The sequence below is a fragment of the Rhinopithecus bieti genome, unplaced genomic scaffold (assembly GCF_001698545.2).
Source record: "Rhinopithecus bieti isolate Rb0 unplaced genomic scaffold, ASM169854v2 scaffold_17861, whole genome shotgun sequence".
Taxonomy (NCBI): domain Eukaryota; kingdom Metazoa; phylum Chordata; class Mammalia; order Primates; family Cercopithecidae; genus Rhinopithecus; species Rhinopithecus bieti.
The window spans coordinates 5,566,412-5,586,368 of record NW_016809830.1 but is presented as its reverse complement, the minus strand read 5'-3'; the positions used below and the strand labels follow the sequence as shown (position 1 = coordinate 5,586,368).

At 38.2% G+C, this 19,957-nt stretch overlaps 1 protein-coding gene across 1 annotated transcript in view; it reads left to right on the top strand.

Annotated features, from left to right (window-relative positions):
• Nucleotides 1–19,957, top strand: part of WDR7 (WD repeat domain 7) — a 407,408-nt gene that overhangs the window by 15,473 nt on the left and 371,978 nt on the right. The window contains exons 2-5 of the mRNA XM_017890454.1: nt 8,168–8,339; nt 14,116–14,222; nt 16,629–16,707; nt 17,986–18,160. Coding sequence (XP_017745943.1) covers nt 8,181–8,339; nt 14,116–14,222; nt 16,629–16,707; nt 17,986–18,160 — 520 coding nt within the window. The 5' untranslated portion in view covers nt 8,168–8,180. The remainder of the gene's footprint in view (nt 1–8,167; nt 8,340–14,115; nt 14,223–16,628; nt 16,708–17,985; nt 18,161–19,957) is intronic.

Here is a 19,957-nt window from a genome sequence, read left to right as displayed (position 1 = left end):
AAAAAAAAAAAAAAAAAAAAAGACCCAGGAATTTATCTTGAGAATTAGGAATTCTACTCAGCCCAGTCTCTTCTTCCTATTCTTCCTCTTAAAAGGCAGTCATTGATTTTTTTTGTTCGATATCATTCCAGAATTATTCAAAGTGTGTGTGTACCCACTGTATATTTTGGTGTTTGTTTTATTTCTCATATTGCAGTGTTCCATTATAAAGTTTTATCATAATTTATTTAACTAATCCCTTATTTGTGGACACTGAAGTTCTTTCCAGGTACCCTTTAAAAATTATAGACATTTTCAAACATATAAAAGTAGAAAGAACAGTATAATGCACACTCTTGTACTAAAAAGACCTTCAATACTTACTTTCACAGTTTGAGTTCCCTGGCGAGCAGAATCTGAGATGGAGACTCAGGCTTATTAGGGAGTACTCTTGGGATCAACACCTAGGGAAAGGAAATAGCTTTGGCCCCGGGTTAAAGTTTGGTTGTGATGAGTCTCGGAGGAGTCTCAGTTGACCCTGGGGGAAGTTCTGAAGATGGGATGACCCTTCAGAGATATCCTGAATTGTGAGGGGGTCTGGCCTTTATATTTCCATATTGATCTGTCACTGGATGTGAGCTGTCCCATGGGAAGGGTACAAGAGCTTGGATAAGCCATCTCTCTTGGGCTGAGGCAATCCTTAGTGGTGCTGATAACCTGAGCCTGTCTGCTGGGAACTCTCTCAGCAGTTGAGTCCTTCCTTCCCGAAGGAAGATTTGGGCACATAGCATCCATCATACCTGTGATACTATTTCATCTTCTTTTTTCTTTTTGAGGCACAGTTTCACTCTTATTGCCCAGGCTGGAGTGCAATGGTACGATCTCGGCTCACTGCAACCTCCACCTCCCAGGTTCAAGCGATTCACCTGCCTCAGCCTCCCTAGTAGCTGGGATTACAGGCATGTGCCACCATGTCGGGCTAGTTTTTTGTTTTTGATATAAATGGGGTTTCTCTGTGTTGGCCAGGCTGGTCTCAAACTCCCAACCTCAGGTGATCCGCCCACCTCAGCCTCCCAAAGTGCAGGAATTACAGGCATCAGCCACCATGCCCGGCCTCACCTTCATTCCTTCTAATGCCTCTTAGCCCGTATTCTCTTCCCTCTCCCAGAGCCACTGATCACAGACATCATATGATTTTATCTGTAAACACCGCAGTACCATTTATCTTCTAATGAGTACTATGTTTTGGCAAAATCTTGATTAACCAGAATGCCTGGATAATGAAGCTTTCTGATAAATGGAATCTTGTGGTAAATGAAGACAATATAGGATAGTGAAAAGTGTTTCATTAGGACCCAGGAGATCTGTGTTTGCCTTTGAGCTCTGAGATCAATTTGCTGTGTGATCTGGAGAGAGTTGCTAACAGACCTAAATATCCACCCAAATATAAAATCCCCAGGATGGTAAGCAGCTATACTCTCCATTCTAGATTGGGAAACCAGGCTATTTTTTTTTTTTTTTTTGGTCAATTCTAAAAGCCTTTCTTTTATAAATGCTTAAATATAAAAAATAAAAGCGAAACAGCAGGAGACAGAGCGCTATTTCATAAACTTTTAAAATGGCTTGGTTTGGCAAAAGCTCATTGCCTTTTTACCATTCACATAGAACAGTTTTTGTTGAGGTCTCTGGTATCATTTTATGAAAATACTTTCTGAGTTACAATTTTTTAGAGACCAGATTCCTCTTTAGCATCATTGCTCTCACTTTCCTTCCTCCGCCTCACTATTCTTCCCTCCTACCTCTTTCCTTACCACCCAGTTTGGAAAGCAGTAGTCTTCTTGCCTGTGGCCTTACGTATTTCACCAACCCCCATGACTTATTGTTCTTCCTCTGTAATATCTGCTATTTTTCTTTCAGTACTCTAATTTTAGCTAAGCTTCTTAGCACCCAGACTTCAGTAGCATCATTATTTGTTTTCTCCCTCTTTAGTTGTTTCTCTGTGTTAATCCAACCTTCATACTATCTCAAAAAATTTGAGCATGTTGCTTCTCTGTGTAGATATCTGCTTATTGGACCATTAAGTCTCTTTACAATGTGGCCCAACTGAAGATCAGTGTGGAACCTTGTATTTTCTCTCATCCCCAAACCTAGGGTTAATAAATTATGGTTAAGCATAGAATAATGTATCTTCCATGTTGGAATCTAAATTATCGATACTTCCCTAGGCATCAGTATTGTAATATTAATGCCCATCCTTTACTTAGAAAGCTTTCAGTATTTAAAACTGCTTTTTCTTTTCTTTTATCCTCAAAGTACCTTTGTGCGAAACTTGTAACAGAATCCATGTTGCGTCCTGATCACCTTGGTGTGTTGAATATCAAGTCTTATCTATTACATCTTTAAAGTAGCTCTCATGTTAGTATTATTAGTACTATTCTCACCACACATACCCTTCACCATTTGTTTATTAAAGATGTCCTATGTGGTAGATGCTGTGCTAAGCATCATTTTGTAGTGAGTACACAGAGTGTGCATCTTGTAACCAGGGAACTTGAAAGAGTAGTGGTGGAGAGTGCCGTTAACAGAGACGCCCCAGAAATAAGTAATGAGAGATTGTGATAAATTTAGGCACCACCATTTCTCTCCTGCAGAACTTCAATAGCCTCATTGGTCTTCAGGTCCTCAGTTTTATCCCTCTCTATTATATCACAGCTAGAGTGATCTTTCTGAAAAGCAATGTCAGATTTAAAACACTTTACCTGCTTCCCTTTGCTGTCAAATTAAAGTCCAAACTCTTGAAAATGTCTTACCAAGAAGCCCCTTGTGATCTGATGCGTGTTGGCAGTTGGTTGTTTTTTCACCATTCTGCCTTTTTACTCTAAATGTCAGCCCTACTATTTACTGTTCAGAAAGAGTTGAGATTATAATTATACCTCTGGCCCTTTGAACATGTGATTATACCTGAGCCTATTCCGGTTAATTCCTACTCATTCTAGTCATCATTTCTTCTAGGAATCCTTGGACCCACTGAAGTCTAGGTTAGGGAATCTGTCTTTTGTGTTTCCGTATGACTTGAGACTTCTCTCATGCTCTGTGGTAATTGTTTACATGTATGTAAGCCCCACTGGATAGTTGAACAGTCTATTTTATTAATTGTTGTAATACCTATACCTACCATGGTATTAACATGAACTGGAAACCTGAGAAATGCTGCTCTAAAATGTTTACTAATTATTAGGAGTTTGAAATTTTATTTGAAAGCCATTTTAGTTTTGGGATGGAAGTTGGTAGTATTATTTCTAATAAAGTAATACAGAGCTAAATTGTTGTATTTGCATTGCACAATTGCACAATTTGAATTGTGTTTGACAAGCATACACAGTAATACTTTTATACTTTGGCAGAAAGTCAATGAAAGGTATTAACCCGTTGGAAAGTCCAACCTTATTGAATATTAAGTGCTGGAAGAAACCTGTAGATGTATAAGCAGAATGTGAAGAAGTAGCAAAATCTGTGTGTGTGTTTTTTAAAAAATAATCTTTACTGAGCATCTGCCATGTGCTAGGTATGGTACTAGTTGCATTACATATATGGCCTCTTGATCTTTATGACATCTTTCTGAGAGGAGGAGAATATTGTTATCTGTCTTTTACAGATGGGGAAACTAAGACCTCTAGATAACTTTGTCAAGATCACATAGAAGGGCCAGGATTTGAATACAGGTCTTCTGATTGTAGGCCTACTGTTCTTTCAGGTATTATTTTTGTTGCTCTTGTTGACTGGAGTCCAGCATTTTTAAGTTATTTCTATACAGAGCTGAGAAATAGGTGAAATTAGGGGAAATAAAGCAATACCTGAAATTAATCAAAAGAGATGACTGAAATTTTATCTCTAAAACGCCTGTTTCCTTATGATTTGATTTGTTGACTTAGAAATGATTCAGTATTAATTTTAATAACTTGGTGAGAAAACTAAGCCTCAGAAATGAGTATCATCAAAGACTGCATAATCAGTGACAAAGTGAGAAGTAGAATCTAGAACTACTGATATTTATTGACTCCAGAGCTTTATCTTTTAAACATTTCAATTGAATAAACAGTCTCTAAATGTAACTTAAGCCAGATTTTGGTACAAACATAAATGAAAACTCAATGTTCCTAGTATTATTTTGTTTTTAGAAGCATCTAGTCTAAGAACATATCAATTTGTAAGATCATGTTGAAATTTGAAAGCATATGCCCTCAATGTATTAGTTGCAAAATCTGAATATATTATATATATTTTGGAGAAATAGTAAGGTAATTTTATTTTAGAGTTTCTATTAATACCATAACAGAGTATTCTAGTCATTTGTTCAATCACTTTTGCTTTTGGCATTTTCCATAAAAATAGAATTTTTTTTATCCCAATAAATCCTGTCCTGTGACTTGCTTACTTCACTTAATATAAAGCTTTTTGGAACGTATTTAACTTTTTTGCTGCAATAGGTGATAATGTTGGCAACGTTAAACATGGATTATTAACTAACACATAGACTGGTTGAATGGTGATGACTGAAAAACTGCATGCTCTGGATTTACATTGCCCTTTTTTCTCCTTGAAAAACTTCCTTGTGTTGGTAGTTTAGTGTGTCTTGGCTCATCCGTTATTCATTTTAAAGAAATTCAAACTTAGATTCCTGTGATCTACCTGATTAAATGGTTAGGTCCTGGCTAATTTGCCCATTTTTGTTTTGTTTTGTTTTGTTTTGTTTTTGTTTTGATCCACTGCTTAGAATTAGGTTTATGTGGTTGCCAATTCGCTGGTAGTCTTTCCTAGAAGCTTTGATTGTCATATACTGTTCTATCATCATAAGCCATGTTATCCTCTATTTCACATTATTTCATTAGTGCTTCTGGTGGCTTTTCTAAAGTTTCATTTTTATTAGGTTTTTAAGGTATTAGAAAAAAATGTTTTGGGGCATTTAGTACCCTATATTCCGTAGTCCTGAGTCTGTTTACATTCTCTTTACGCCAGGGAGTATGTACTGAGTACGAGTTGCCAAGCAGCTAGAGAAATGGTGTTCTTTCCAGATCTCAGCACGTTGTATTCCATGTTTAGTACTTATTTACTTGAGATAAATCTTTGGTGATATAATTTATTATTTTATTTTATTTTTGAGACGAAGTGTTGCTCTGCCACCAGGCTGGAGTGCAGTGGCACGATCTCAGTTCACTGCAACCTCTGCCTCTGGGGTTCAATCGATTCTCCTGCCTTAACCTCCCAAGTAGCTGGGACTACAGGTGCCTACCACCACGCCCGGCTAATTTTTGTATTTTTAGCGGAGATGGGGTTTCACCATGTTGGCCAGGATGGTTTCAATTTCTTGACCTCATGATCCACCTGCCCCAGCCTCCCAAAGTACTGGGATTACAGGCGTGAGCCACCATGCCCAGCTAGTGATATAAGTTAAAACTGAGTGTTGTCACCATGGAAAATTAACTCCTTCCATATTCTCTTTTTTGAGAAAGTCATCATTGAATATATCATTCAGCCAGGAATATGATATTCCAAATTTATTAAAATTGGTTCTGTGCTTCTTTTCTTTTCTTTTCTAGTTTTTTTTTTTTTTTTTTTTTGGAGACAGGGTCTCACTCTGTTACCCAGGCTGGAGTGCAGTGGCACAATCTTGGCACACTGTAGCCTCCACCTCCTGGTCTCAGATGAGACTTCTACCTCAGCCTCCCAAGTAACTGGGACTACAGGAGTGCACCACCACGCCTGGCTAATTTTTGTATTTTTTGTAGAGATGGCTGGTCTTGAACTCCAGAGCTCAAGCAATCCACCTGTCTCTACCTCCCCTCCTGCTTGGATTACAGGTGTGCACCACCAAACCCAGCCTAGTTTTATTTTCTAATGTCAAATAGGAATATGGAAATAATTGTTAGTGTCATGGTAGTTTATGAAACTGTCATGACACAAATAGGGTTTTACTAACAAGAAGTGGACTTCTGATATTTTCTTTAAATGTATACCCCTTGTAGCAAAAGAGATGAAGTTTTTGGGGAAGCAAAGTGTTGAAAATTATTGCTTCTAACAACAAAAAAAGATATAATATAGATTGTTTTTAGTAAGCATTCCAGTGTCATTCAGTTTTTTACTTGCCTCATTTTATTTCTTTAATTAATTATTTTATTATTATTATTATTATTATTATTATTATTGTTATTATTATTTTTGAGACAGAATCTCACTCTGTTGCCCAGGCTGGAGTGCAGTGGCATGATCTTGGCTCACTGCAACCTCTACCTCCTGAGTTCAAGCGATTCTCCTGCCTCAGCCTTCCAAGTAGCTGGGATTTCAGGCATGTGCCACCATGCCTGGCTAATTTGTGTATTTTTTACTAGAAATGGGGTTTCACCAAGTTGGCCAGTCTGATCTTGTACTCTTGACCTCAAGTGATCTGCCGACCTTGGTCTCCCAAGGTGCTGGGATTACAGATGTGAGCCACTGCACCTGGCCATTGCCTCATTTTATCTTTAATGATTATACCTTTTGATTGGCCATCTCTCAGGCTATAGGTGACCTCTAGTATCTAATGAGATCTATCAGAGTCCTCTCTTCTATGCAACTTTCTTTGACTATTCCAGTCTTCTTTTTCTAACTTCTCTGAACTCCTGTTATCTAGGTCTTTAACCACAGTTTTTAACCCCTAAATATTGTTTTGCCAATTAGATTTTAATTTTGTTGTATTAAGGAATACTTCCTCAAATGTGCTCTCCTGCAAGAAACTCCAGTATGCTCTGGTTAATTGATTAGTATCTCAAATTTAAATCCCTTCACCAGAAACTACATTTTTTTCTTTAATGGAGAAATGAGTTTACAAAGACATTCTTTTCTTCCCTCAAGGTTCAGAGTTTACAACAAAAGACATTCATGACCTTCAGGCATAACAGGTTTGGAGTAAATGTGGTTGAATGGGTTTCTCACTGAGCAAATTTTTTTTTTTTTTTTTTTTTTTTTGAGACAAAGCTTCATACTTGTTGCCCAGGCTGGAGTGCAATGGTGCAATCTTGGCTCACTGCAACTTCTTCCTTCCGGGTTCAAGCCTCCCAAATAGCTGGGATTACAGGCACCCGCCACCATGCCCTGGCTAATTTTTGTATTTTTAGTAGAGATGGGGTTTCACCATGTTGGCCAGGCTGGTCTTGAACTCCTGACTCAGGTGATCCACCCACCCTGGCCTCCCAAAGTGCTGGGATTACAGGCGTGAACCACTGTGCCTGGCCCTGAACAAAGTTTTGAAAATGTTTAGCACAGTGTGAAACAGGACTGAGTTTTTCTTTGGCCTTGGTATTTATTACGGTTTTGGAGACCTCATTTGTCATCAGTAGCCTAGCAGATTAAGAAAGACCACAGGTTCTGAAGTCAGGCCGCCTGGGTTCTGATCTGGGCTCCATCACTTGTCACTTTGTGCCTCGGTGTCTTTGTCTATGAAAAAGGAATGATAATAGTGTTTACCTACTGATTTGTTGTAAGGATTAGTTGAGTTTATATATGTACTTATATTTATACACACACATACAATGTTCAGAAAAATTTTCGGGACTTGAAAAGTTCTTCATAATTATTTTCTGGTGGTAGTGGTACAGTACAGTCTGTGTGTACCAGACTTTCTGAGAACAGTTTGACCTGTCTTTTTTAATGGAGGCATACAGCTTGGGATCTGAAGGTCAGGATTTGTATTTGAGTTTTATGACTTGCTAGTTCCGTGTCCTAGGGCAGGTCATGTTTATGCCTCAGTTTCTAGTCGGCCAACCTCAAAAGGCTGTTTTGAGAATCAAAATGGAATAGTATACATAAAAGTGCTTTGTAAACTGTGAAGTCCTAGGTAAATATGAGGTATTGAAGTCATTGGCCTTTCATTAGTAAATTTTAAAAACTGCAAATGCCTGGGGTAAAGACCTGTTTGTTATTATTTTGTTGTTTCTTTCTTTTCGCAGGTGTTGATTGTATATTATTTTGTAAGCACCTGAATCTAGAGTTATGACAAACTAGTTATTTTTTGAAAATAATAAATATTTAAGTAGCTGCAATTTACTCCCAGAAATATATGATAATTTTCAAATTGTTGGTTTTATAACAAAAATATATAACATGTTTTTGAGAGAAATGTTGTAATATCTGACAATTTTTGTAACATTTTCAGGTTTGAAAACACAATGGCAGGAAACAGCCTTGTTCTACCCATTGTTCTTTGGGGCCGAAAAGCGCCCACACATTGCATCTCAGCTGTGCTTTTAACAGATGATGGGGCCACAATCGTAACAGGATGCCACGATGGACAAATATGTCTCTGGGATCTTTCAGTAGAACTGGAAGTGAGTATTTGAAATGCCTGTTGTACATTTTAGATATAAAAATCTACTTATTAGAAGATAATATAGTCCCTGAATGATGCTTTTGGGCCCACAATAGATTTTTCTGAAAAATGTGTTTTGACTAAAACTAGTAGAATACAGATTCATTATTTACACTATTCATCAGAGTTGCCTTCTGAGGACTTTTGGCCGTTTTTCAATTGTAATATCTACCCCAAGTGACTTACTGTTTGTTACATTTAAGATTTTTCAAATGATTATGACCCATACTGAAGGAGGTTTTCCAAAGAGGTTTTAGAAAATTTAAAACGCTTAAACCTTCTATGGTAAATGCTTTGAAGAGGGCAGAACTTTTTACAAAGTATAGGTTTTGTTGTATTGATTTTTGAAATGACTGTGCCTTTATTGTCATTCCTTGCGACTATGGAGTGCTTAGCATGCTCTGCTTCCAGGGCTCTCAGTGGACACAGCTAGGGAAATAGGAGTTGGGGACACACACACACACGTTCACACTGATACATCTAATTCCAACATAGCACCACAACATTTATCCCACTTTTCTCCTTTCCATATTTGTAACTCCTTTCTCTGACAACTCTTTCCAGGAATTTGTTGTCAAGGGAAAAAGAGAAAATGGAGTGGTAACTGGTATGGAATGTGGGGTCAAGAAAGGTGATTTTTTAAATTAATTTTTTGGATAATAGCCTTTTTGGGATATAATTCACATACTACACAATTAATCTGTTTCAAATGCACATTTTGATGTTTTTTAGTATGTTCATAAAGTTGTGCAGCCATTACCAAGGTCAATTTTAGAACATTTTCATCACTTCCAAAACAAACCCTGTACCCTTTAAATGTCCCTCCTGGGCCAGGCATGCTCACACCTGTAATCCCAGCACTTTTGGAGGCTGAGGTGGATAGATTGCTTGAGTCCAGGAGTTTTTGAGACCAGCCCTGGGCAACATGGTGAAACCCCATCTCTACTGAAAACACAAAAAACTAGCCGGGCGTGGTGACGCATACCTGTAGTCTCAGCTACTCCAGAGGCTGAGGTGGAAAAATCACCTGAGCCCGGGAGGTCAAGGCTACTTACACCACTGCACTCCAGCCTGGCCAATGGGAGTGAGACCCTGTCTCTAAAAAAAAAAAAATGACTTATAATACTCATTCTCCCTAGACCACCACTAATCTACTTTCTGTCACTAATGTCGTGTTTATTCTGGACATTTAATATAAATGGAATCATATAACTATAACGTGTTTTTTTATGACTGGCTTTTATCATGTAGCTTAATGTTTTCAAGGTTCACCCACATCGTAGCATGTGTCAGTACTTCATTTCTTTTTATGGCCAAATGATTTTTCATGTTATAAGTATACCAGACTTGATTTGTTCATTTGTCAGTGGATGAACATTTGGATTGTTTCTATTTTTGGCCCTTATGAGTAATGCTTCTATGAGTATTACACATTTATGTATGAGTGTTTGTGTGGACACATGTTTTCAGTGCACTTAGGTAAACACCCGAGCGTGGAATTGTGGGATCATATGGTAGGTAACTCTATGTTTAACTGGTTATTTAAGGAACTGCCAGACTGTTTTCCAAAGTAACTGCATCATTTTCCATTCCCATCAGCAGTGCATGAAGGTTCCAGGTTTTCCACATCCTTGTCAATCAATAGCTGTTATCTTTTTGATTCTAGCCCTAAATTTGTGTGTGAAGTGGTATCTCGTGGTTTTGGTTTGAATTTGCCTGATGGCTAATGAGATGTTGAGCTTCTTTTCATGTTCTCATTGGCCATTTGTAGCTCTTCTCTGGCAAACCATCTATTCAGAATCTTTGCCCATTAGAAAAATTTTTAACTTAAAATTATTTCCTTTGCCCATTTTAAAATTGAGTTATTTGTCTTTTATTATTGAATCATAAAATTCTTCATATATTCTAGATACAAATTCCTTAACAGATGTAAGATTTACAGTTATTTTCTCCCATTTTATCCATTGTTTTTTCACTTTCTTGATTGTGTTCTTTGAAGCACAAAATATTTTAAGTTTGATAAAGTTCAGTTTATCTCTTTTCCTTTGTTTGCCTATGTTTTGTTGTCATATCTAAGAAACCATTGCTAAATCTAAGGTCATGAAGATTTATCCCTGTGTTTTTTTCTAAGAATTTTATATACTAGTTTTACCTCTTACATTTAGGTCTTCGATCCATATTAGTTAATTTTTCTGTTAATTAACTAATATACTAATTCTGTTAGTTAACTAATTAATTAATATTAGTTAATTAGTTAATTTCTTGACTTCATTCTTTTGCGTGTGGCTATCAAATTATCCTAGCACTATATGTCAGAAGGACTACTTATTCTCCATTGAATGCTATTGGACTCTTAAGAAAAATCAATTGACCATAAATGTCATGGGTTTCTATCTGGACTCTCAATTCTATTTTATGGTTCTGTGTGTGTGTTCTTGTCCATATCCTCTAGATGTCTGTACTCAATGTCCTAATTACTGTTGTTTTATATGCCCACTGTCTTAATTACTATTTTATATTAAGTTTTGAAATCCAGATATGTGAGTCCTCCAGTATTGCTCTTCTTTTTCAAGATTGTTTCGGTGAGATCCCGTGAATTCCCATATGAATTTTAGAATCAGCTTGTCAATTTCTACGAAGAAGTCAGTTGGGGCTTTACTAGGGAATGTGTTGACTCAGCAGGTCAGTTTGGAGAGTATTGCTGTTTTAACAATATCCGGTTTTGCTGACCCGCGAACATTGAATGCATTTCGTTTATTTAGATCTTTAGTTTTTTTACAGCGATATTTTGTAGTTTTCAGAATATAAGGTTTGTATTACTTTTATTAAATTTATTTCAAATAATTTTATTTTTTGAATCTATTAGATATAGAATTGTTCAATTTATTTTCTTTTCAGATTTTTCATTGCTGGTGTATAGAAATACATTTGAGTTTGTTTGTTCATCTTGTATCTTATAACCTTATTGGACTAATTACTTCTAATAGTTTTTAGTAGATCCTTTAGGAATTTCTGCATACAAGATAATGTCATTCTTGAATAGAGATAGTTCTACTTTTTGCTTTCCAGTTGGGATGCCTTTTATTTCATTTTTTTTTGGCCTAACATTCCTGGATGGCACCTCCATAACAATGTTGAATAGAAGTGGCAAGAGTGAACATCCTTGTTTCATTCCTAATCTTAGCAGAGGGAAAACATCTAGTCTTTCACTGACATCCTTTTCTTTCTGACTGAAGTACTCCCTTTAGCATTTCTTGTAGGATAGGTCTAGGACTGATGAAATCCCTCAGCTTTTGTTTGTCTAGAAAGTCTTTATTTCTCTTTCATGCTTGAGGGATATTTTTTGCTGGATTTACTATTCTTTCCTTTGGTACTTTAAATATGTCATGCCACTCTCCTCTGGCCTGTAAGATTTCCACTGAAAAGTCTGGTTCCAGACATGTTGGAGCTCCATTGTTTGTTTGTTTTAAGACAGAGTCTTTCTCTGTTGCCCAGGCTGAAGTGCAGTGGTGTGATCTCAACTTACTGAAACCTCTGCCTCCTGGGTTCCAGCAATTCCTGTGCCTCAGCCTCCCAAGTAGCTGGCACTACAGATGTGTGCCACCACACCTGGCTAATTTTTGTATTTTTAGTAGAGATGAGGTTTTGCCATTTTGTCCAGGCTAGTCTCAAACTCCTGGCCTCAAGTGATTCATCGACCTCAGGCCTCGCAGAGTTCTGGGATTTTCGGCATGAGCCACTGTGCCTGGCCCAGTGTATGTTGTGTTTTTTCTCTTGTTGCTTTAAGGATTCTTTCTTTATCCTTGACCTCTGGGAGTTTGATTATTAAATACCGTGAGGTAGTCATCTTTGGGTTAAATTTGCTTGATGTTCTATAAGTACTTGGATATTTATATCTTTCTCTAGATTTGGGAATTCTTTGTTATTATTCCTTTGTGTAAACTTTCTACCCCATCTCCTTCTCTGCCTCCTCTTTATGACCAGTAACTCATAGATTTGCCCTTTTAAAGCTATTTTTCTAGATCCTGTAGGCATGCTTCATTCCTTTTTAGTCTTTTTTCTTTTGTTTCCTATGTGTGTTTTCAAATAGGCCGTCTTCAAGCTATTTCTTTTCTCTGCTTGATCAATTCTGCTATTAAAAGACTCTGATGTGGCTGGGCGTAGTGGCTCACTCCTGTAATTCCAGCACTTTGGGAGGCCGAGGCAGGTGGATCACAAGGTCAGGAGATTGAGACTATCCTGGCTAACATGGTGAAACCCCATCTCTACTAAAAATACAAAACATTAGCCAGGCATGGCAGTGTGCGCCTGTAGTCCCAGCTACTTGGGAGGCTGAGGCAGGAGAATGGCATGAACCCAGGAGGCGGAGCTTGCAGTGAGCCGAGAATGCACCACTGCACTCTAGCCTGGGCGACAGAGCGAGACTCCATCTCAAAAAAAAGACTCTGATATATTCTTCAGTATGCCAATTGCATTTTCAGCTTCAGAATTTCTGCCAGATTCTTTTTTATTATTTCAATCTCTTTCTTAAATTTATCTGATAGAACTCTGAATTCTTTCTCTGTGTTATCTTGAATTTCTTTGAGTTTTCTCAAAACAGAATTCAAACCCTATTTTGAATTATCTGTCTGAACGGTCACATATTTGTTTCTCCAGGATTGGTCCCTGTTGTCTTATTTCATTCATTTGATGAGATCATGTTTTCCTGGATTGTCTTGACATTTACTGATGTTTGTCTTGTCTCGCCATGGAAGAATTAAGTATTTATTGTATTCTTCACTGTCTGGACTTGTTTGTACCTGTCCTTCTTGGGACGGCTTTCCAGATATTCGAAAGGACATGGGTGTTGTGTTCTAAGCTGTATCTGCTTTAGGGGAGCCCCACGCCCAGTAACACAGTGGGGTTTTTTTTTCTTTTTTCTTTTTTTTTGAGATGGAGCCTCATTCTGTCACCCAGGCTGGAGTGCAGTGGAGCAATCTCGGCTCACTGCAACCTTTGCCTCCAGGGTTCAAGTGATCCTCCTGCCTTAGCCTCCTGAGTAGCTGGGAATACAGGCGCCTACCACCACGCCCGGCTAATTTTTGTATTTTTAGTAGAGATGAGGTTTCACCATGTTGGTCAGGCTGGTCTTGAACTCCTGACCTCATGATCTGCCCGCCTCAGCCTCACAAAGTGCTGGGATCACAGACGTGAGCCACTGCGCCCAGCAGCATTGTGGTTCTTGCAGACTCGTAGAGATACCGCCTTGATGGTCTTGGACAAGATTTGGGACAATTCCCTGGCTTACCAGGCAGAGGGTGTTCTCTTTTCATCCTTTCCCACAAACAAATGGAGTCTTTCTCTCTGTTTTGAACCACTTGGACCAGGGGGTGGAATGACACAAGCACCCCTGTGGCCACCTTCACTAGTACTGTGCTGGGTCAGCCCTGAAGCCAGCATAGCACTGGGTTTTGCTTAAGGCCTGTTGTAACCACTCCCGACTACTGCCTATGTTTGTTTAAGGCCCTGGGTCTCTACAGTCAGCCAGTAGTGAAGCCAGCCAGGCCTGTGTCCTTCTTTTCAGGGCTAGAAGTTCTCCCAGGTAGCTCCAGCAGTGCGGTGCAAGAGCCAGAGGCTAGAATAAAAAACCTTAGCAGTCTACCTACTCTTCTATTGCACTGTGGCTAAGCTGGCACCCAAATAAGAGGTTAATTTTTAAGTTTGGTACTTAAACTAGCATATTTTTGCATTTCTAGATTAATCCTCGAGCACTTTTGTTTGGTCATACAGCGTCAATCACTTGTTTGTCGAAAGCTTGTGCTTCCAGTGACAAACAGTATATTGTGAGTGCGTCTGAAAGTGGGTAAGTATTTTCTCATTTGCCTGTTTTTCTCGTGAGTCTTTATAACTAGCACTGTAATAACTAATTATAAAAGAAAAACAAGTATTTTTTTTCTTTTAGAATATCTCCTAAATAAATGCTTTTTATTGTCTAAAGGTAGATATTGAAAATCTGATTTTAGGGATGTAAATTTTACCTGTGTTAATGATTTTATAATACTTGATTGTAATTTATGATTATGTACTTCGGTTTGCTTTTGAGGAACTCAGAATACTATGAGAGTTAAAGCGCGATCATTCATCTTCATATTGTTTTTACTGAGTTACCAGACAACTTTGAGATTTCCTTTTAAAAACCTGAATGATGCTAGACTAGCATAATTTTGAAGGTGATGCCATGAAAAGTTCATGAAATTATATGGATATGTATTAATACACTAACATAACTATTTGTGTTCCGAAGTCTCAGAATGCAGCTCGCCTTAGAGAGGCAGATCATTGCACAGTAATTGTAGGGCCCAATGTTATTAAATGTTTAAAAGATTTTAAAAGTTTTAAAACATTTTTTGGTGCTTAGAAAATTATATGTATTTACACAATATGCTATTGAAGAAAGTTGGGGAACTTGAAGAGAATTATATAAGAAATTGTTGCTATGTGTGGTGGCTCACTCCTATAATCCTAATACTTTGGGAGGCTGAGATGGGCGGATCACTTGAGCGCAGAAGTTTGAGACCAGCCTGAGCAACATGTCAAAACCCTGTCTCTACAAGAAATACAAGAACTAGCCGGGCACGATGGTGTGCACCTGTAGTCTGAGCTACGCAGGAGGCTGAGGTGATAGGATCACCTGAGCCCAGGAGATTGAGGCTATAGTGAGCTGTGATTGTGCCACTGCACTCCAGCCTAGGTGACACAGTGAGACCCTGTCTCAAAAAAGCAAAACAAAACAGAAATTGTTCTCCCCACTGAAGAGAACCTTATATAATTCGTTGGAATAAAAAGAAGCAGCATAAGCTAAAAATATAATAGCTGTTGGTGAATTAAAGAATAATTTCTCAGGTCCGGCGCGGTGGGCTCACAGCCGTAATCCAGCAACTTTGGGAGGCCGCAGACGGGCGGATCAACGAGGTCAGCGAGCATCGAGACCATCCTGAGGGGCAAACACGGGCTGAAACCCCCGCTCTCTGTACTAAAAAATACAAAAACTAGCCGGGGAGTTTGCGGCGCTTGCCTGTAGCTCCCAGCGTACTTGGGAGGCTGACGGCAGGGAGAATGGCCGTAACCCGGGCAGGCGGGCTTCGCAGCCTGGAGCTGAGATCCGGCAACTGCACTCCAGCCTCGCGGCGACAGAGCCGAGACTCCGTCTCAAAAAAAAAAAAAAAAAAAAAAAAAAATCAAAAAACTAGCCGAGCAGTGGCGGGCCGCCTGTAGACCCATGGCTACTCGCGGGAGGCCTGAGGCAGGAGAATGGCCGGAAACCCCGGGAGCCCGAGCTTGCCCAGTGAGCCCTAGATCCGGCACTGCCCACTCCAGGACCCGCCCCGACAGAGCACAGACTCCGTCTCAAAAAAAAAAATAAATAAAAAATAATTCTCATTAGAATGTATATTCTAAATTGAATGTTCTTTGAAAATTGTTCTTCTATAATACCATGTGAGATACAGAAAGTGGTATCTTAAAGAAAACCCTAATAATATCAGGATCATTGCATTTTATTAATTTTTTTCTGTTAAATATATTTCTTCAATGGACAAGGCATGCTGACATTTCTAATTTTCAATGTTATATCTGTCAATCTTATATCTAGTTTTTTTGTATGCATTCAATAAAATTACAATAAATACAGCATGAAAACTGGAAGCTTGTATTTTATTTGTAAAAGTTTGGAATTCACTTGACTTTAACTTTTGTTTTTTGCAGTTTGAAATTCTCTAGCTACCTGGATGACAAATATAAAATCTCAGTAGTTTAAATTAGAAGTTTATTTCTTGTTTTTGTCACTTGTCCCTCAAGTGTCACTTGAGGCCTCTACTCTGCTTCACTGTTATCCTTACTTTGAGGTTCAGAGTGAGGGAGCAACCTCTGTGTGAAGCAGCCAGTCTCTGGAACAGAGCTCTGGAAAGCCTTGCATTGGTTCTGGCCAGAACTACTTACAAGAGTTCGCTAACCACAGGGGAACCAGGAAATGCAGTCTTATTATGGGCCTAGAAAGGATGTGGAATGTGGTGGGGGGTGGGCAGTTTGGAAGGGGTGTTGGGAGGGTGGGAGGGAGGACTGGAAATTTTGATGAATGCCAGTAGTGACTGTATGCTACTTTTTCTGAAATATATTAGTTTTAATGGAAGATTAATTTTAAATCACTGTGACAAAGTTGAATGGTGCTTTAAAAAGTCACATTCAAACTGACCATTATTTTGTTTTATAGAGAGATGTGCCTCTGGGATGTAAGTGATGGCAGATGTATTGAATTTACAAAATTAGCTTGCACACATACTGGCATACAGGTTAGTATCTATTTCTGTGACTCTAAGCACAAACTATTATAAGTCTATAATTTTAAAATAATTTTAAAACATTAAGCCTATGTTTTTATATGAAATGGTGGGTAGTAGTAATAGGACAAGTCAACTAGAATTGAAGTGGTAAAAGTATTCCTCATAAGATGGTACCGTTGGGAAGGGTAAGAAAGGAGAGGAGACTAATTTGGAAAGATAAAGGGCAAGCAAATTGCTGCTGCTTCTGCTGTTCTGGGCTACCTTGGTTACCTAAGTGAGAGCCCCTTCACTATTTGGGAAAATGCTCTTGGTCCTAAATAATGGAATTCTTCCTGGCAAAAGCCTTTGTGATTCCATTTGTGATGGACACAAATTGACCTACTTTTTGGACCGTATCTTTTTTATTGCTCATGCAGTTGGTCCTTGAATATGTATTTTGAAAACTTTCCAACTCTCCAGAAGACATGACTGTTTCATATGCCTGTCTTAATATGTATAGTGTTACACAGGAATTTGTAGTTTCTGATTTACATTCCTGGTATTTGGTTTTACTTTTTCATAGCTGCCTAATTCTCTGTACTTCAGTTTACTAATTGTTTACTGTGTTGAGTGTTGGGAAAATTATGAATTATATTAAAAATATGATCAATTATTTCAATGGGAAAGGAAGAGAAGGTAACTCACATTTATTGAGCAGATACGGTGTAGGCATTTCTTGTATTGTGTTTGATTTAGTCCTTCTGACACCCTTACATATTAAATAGGAGTATGCCATTTTATGTATAAGGAAGCTGAGGCCCTGATTATGTTTGAACATCAATCATCCTTCTAAATTGTATTTGCATAACTAGTAATTATAAGCCTATATTTCCCTATTTCTACTAATTTAAAATTCATGTTATTTTTGTGACCCACCTGAGTTTCCCTTTTGATGTGATTTGTAAAGCTGATTTTATTCAGGTGTTTTATTAATTTATTCAACAGTTCTGTTTTAGATGCTAGAGGGGATAAAACAATTATCATGAATTCTGTTTCAAAATAGTTCAAAAGGAGGATAAGATGTTAGGAAAGTAATTTTGTTAGCTATTTAAAATATTAATAGAACTTAATATATGTGTGTGCACACACACCCATATAATACATACCATTTGGTAAATATCTAAAATTCTTACTGAAGAAGTTGAGCTTTAGGAGAATATTGTAATAACCTTGATGAATGCATATTAATCAAGTATATAAATTAAAGGAAAACACTCAGAAATCTTTTTCCTTTTGACATGAATGTAGTTCTACCAGTTCTCTGTTGGGAATCAGCGAGAAGGAAGGCTTTTATGCCATGGACATTACCCTGAAATCCTTGTTGTGGATTCTACCAGCCTTGAAGTATTATACTCCTTAGTATCAAAGATATCACCAGACTGGATTAGCTCCATGAGTATTATTCGATCCCACCGAACACAAGGTCAGTGTATTATGCCTGTTAGGAGCTTTAGCACCATGACTTAATGTTTAGTTTGCTGTAACATTCTACAATTTATTGTAAATTCATACTTTGGGATATATTCTTCTATTTAAGAAATAACTACACCAATAATTTATGGTCTGTTTCCTCCTTCATAAAGAAATCTTTGATTGAATGAAGGCTTAATTGTTGGCTTATCTCCATTCCATGATGTATAGATCACCAGCTTTTGCGTGATATCTGAAGTGGAGGAAGAATATCTTAACTTTTGGGGGTATAGTTTTACCTTTGAGAGGAACTGTAGTTTTACCTGTATATTTCTGGAGCCTGGTTCTGTCACTTGCTTACGAGGCATAGGAGATGTTTCCATTTCAAATGGAGATAGTGAAAAAGGAGAGATTATACACAGTTAAATTTAATGAAAGTACCTGGAAGGGGCTGATATGTACTTGATGCTCAGTAAATATTATTATCTTTTCTTCATTTTTGTTGAAACCTCTCAATAACAACCATGAGAGCAAAAGTAAAGTTGTCAGGAAAAGAGCAGTAGTTAATTCAGAACATTGAATGTCTACTCTTGTAAGCCTTTTAAGGAGCATTCTTTTCCTTTCAAATGGCTTCATAGTTATGTACTTCCTATAGAGGCTGGTCAGTAACCACCACCACTACCACCAGTATCACCAGCACCATCACCATGAGGACTTTTATTTACTGTGTGTTTACAGTACCAAGCAGACTGCTAAACATTTACATATGATCAATTCTCACAATAGCGGGGTAGGTACTGTTAATATTCATCGTATAGATGGGGAGAATGATGAGGGTTAGGGTGATGGCGTCTTTGTTAAAGGACCCTGGAGTAGTTACTTTAACCACTATTACACTGTGTCCCATTAGTGAATTGCCTTCAACTTTATAGGAGCTTTCCATTTGTAACCTCTTAGGGTTGGAAAATCAGCACATAGCTTTTTATTCAGTAGTCATTCAGCAAATATTTATTGAATGCCTACAGTCTTCCAGGTGCAAGGAATTGAAATATTAATACTTAAGGGAGTCAAATTCTAGTAAAGGACAATGATATATAAACAAATAATAGTTTAGAGTACAAAGTGTGCAAGATGGAAAAATAGTATGGAGAGGATGGCTGATTGTGAGGCTGATTGAGGGCAGTAGACAACTGTCCAGATCAGATGAAGTCTGATCTAGGATTTGGAAGATGAGGAAGAGTTTAGCAGACATACGATCAGGATGTTTCTGGCAGAGTCATAGTCTGTAGGTACAAAAGCATTAAAATTATGATAGGTGTATGTATGAAACTATAGATTATCTTTTTCTGGGGCAAGAAGCATGAGGAAAGGAATGGCAGGATATGAGGCTGGCAGAGCTGGCAGGAGACGGGTCTTGAAATCCCTGTGTATCAGCTAGGGAATTCACCTTGTGGATCATGGGTTGGCAAACTTGTATGTAAAGGGCCAGATATGAAATATTTTAGGCTCTGCAGGCCATATGGTCCATGTTTCAACGACTCAACTCTGCTAGTGTAGCACAAAAGCAGCCACAGGCAATACATTAGTGAATGAACCTGGCTGTGTTCCGATAAAATTTTATTTACCAAAACAGTCAGTGGGCTGGAGTTGACTCATGAGCTGTAGCTTGCAGGCTCTCACTGTAGGTGATGGGCAGTCTCTGAAGGGACTTATGCTTTAAACTTCAAAGATGGGAGCAAATTAGGAGATTAGTAGCCCAGCTGAGAGTGGTGCAGGCCTGCACTGAAGTGGACTGTGGGAAGAGTGGATG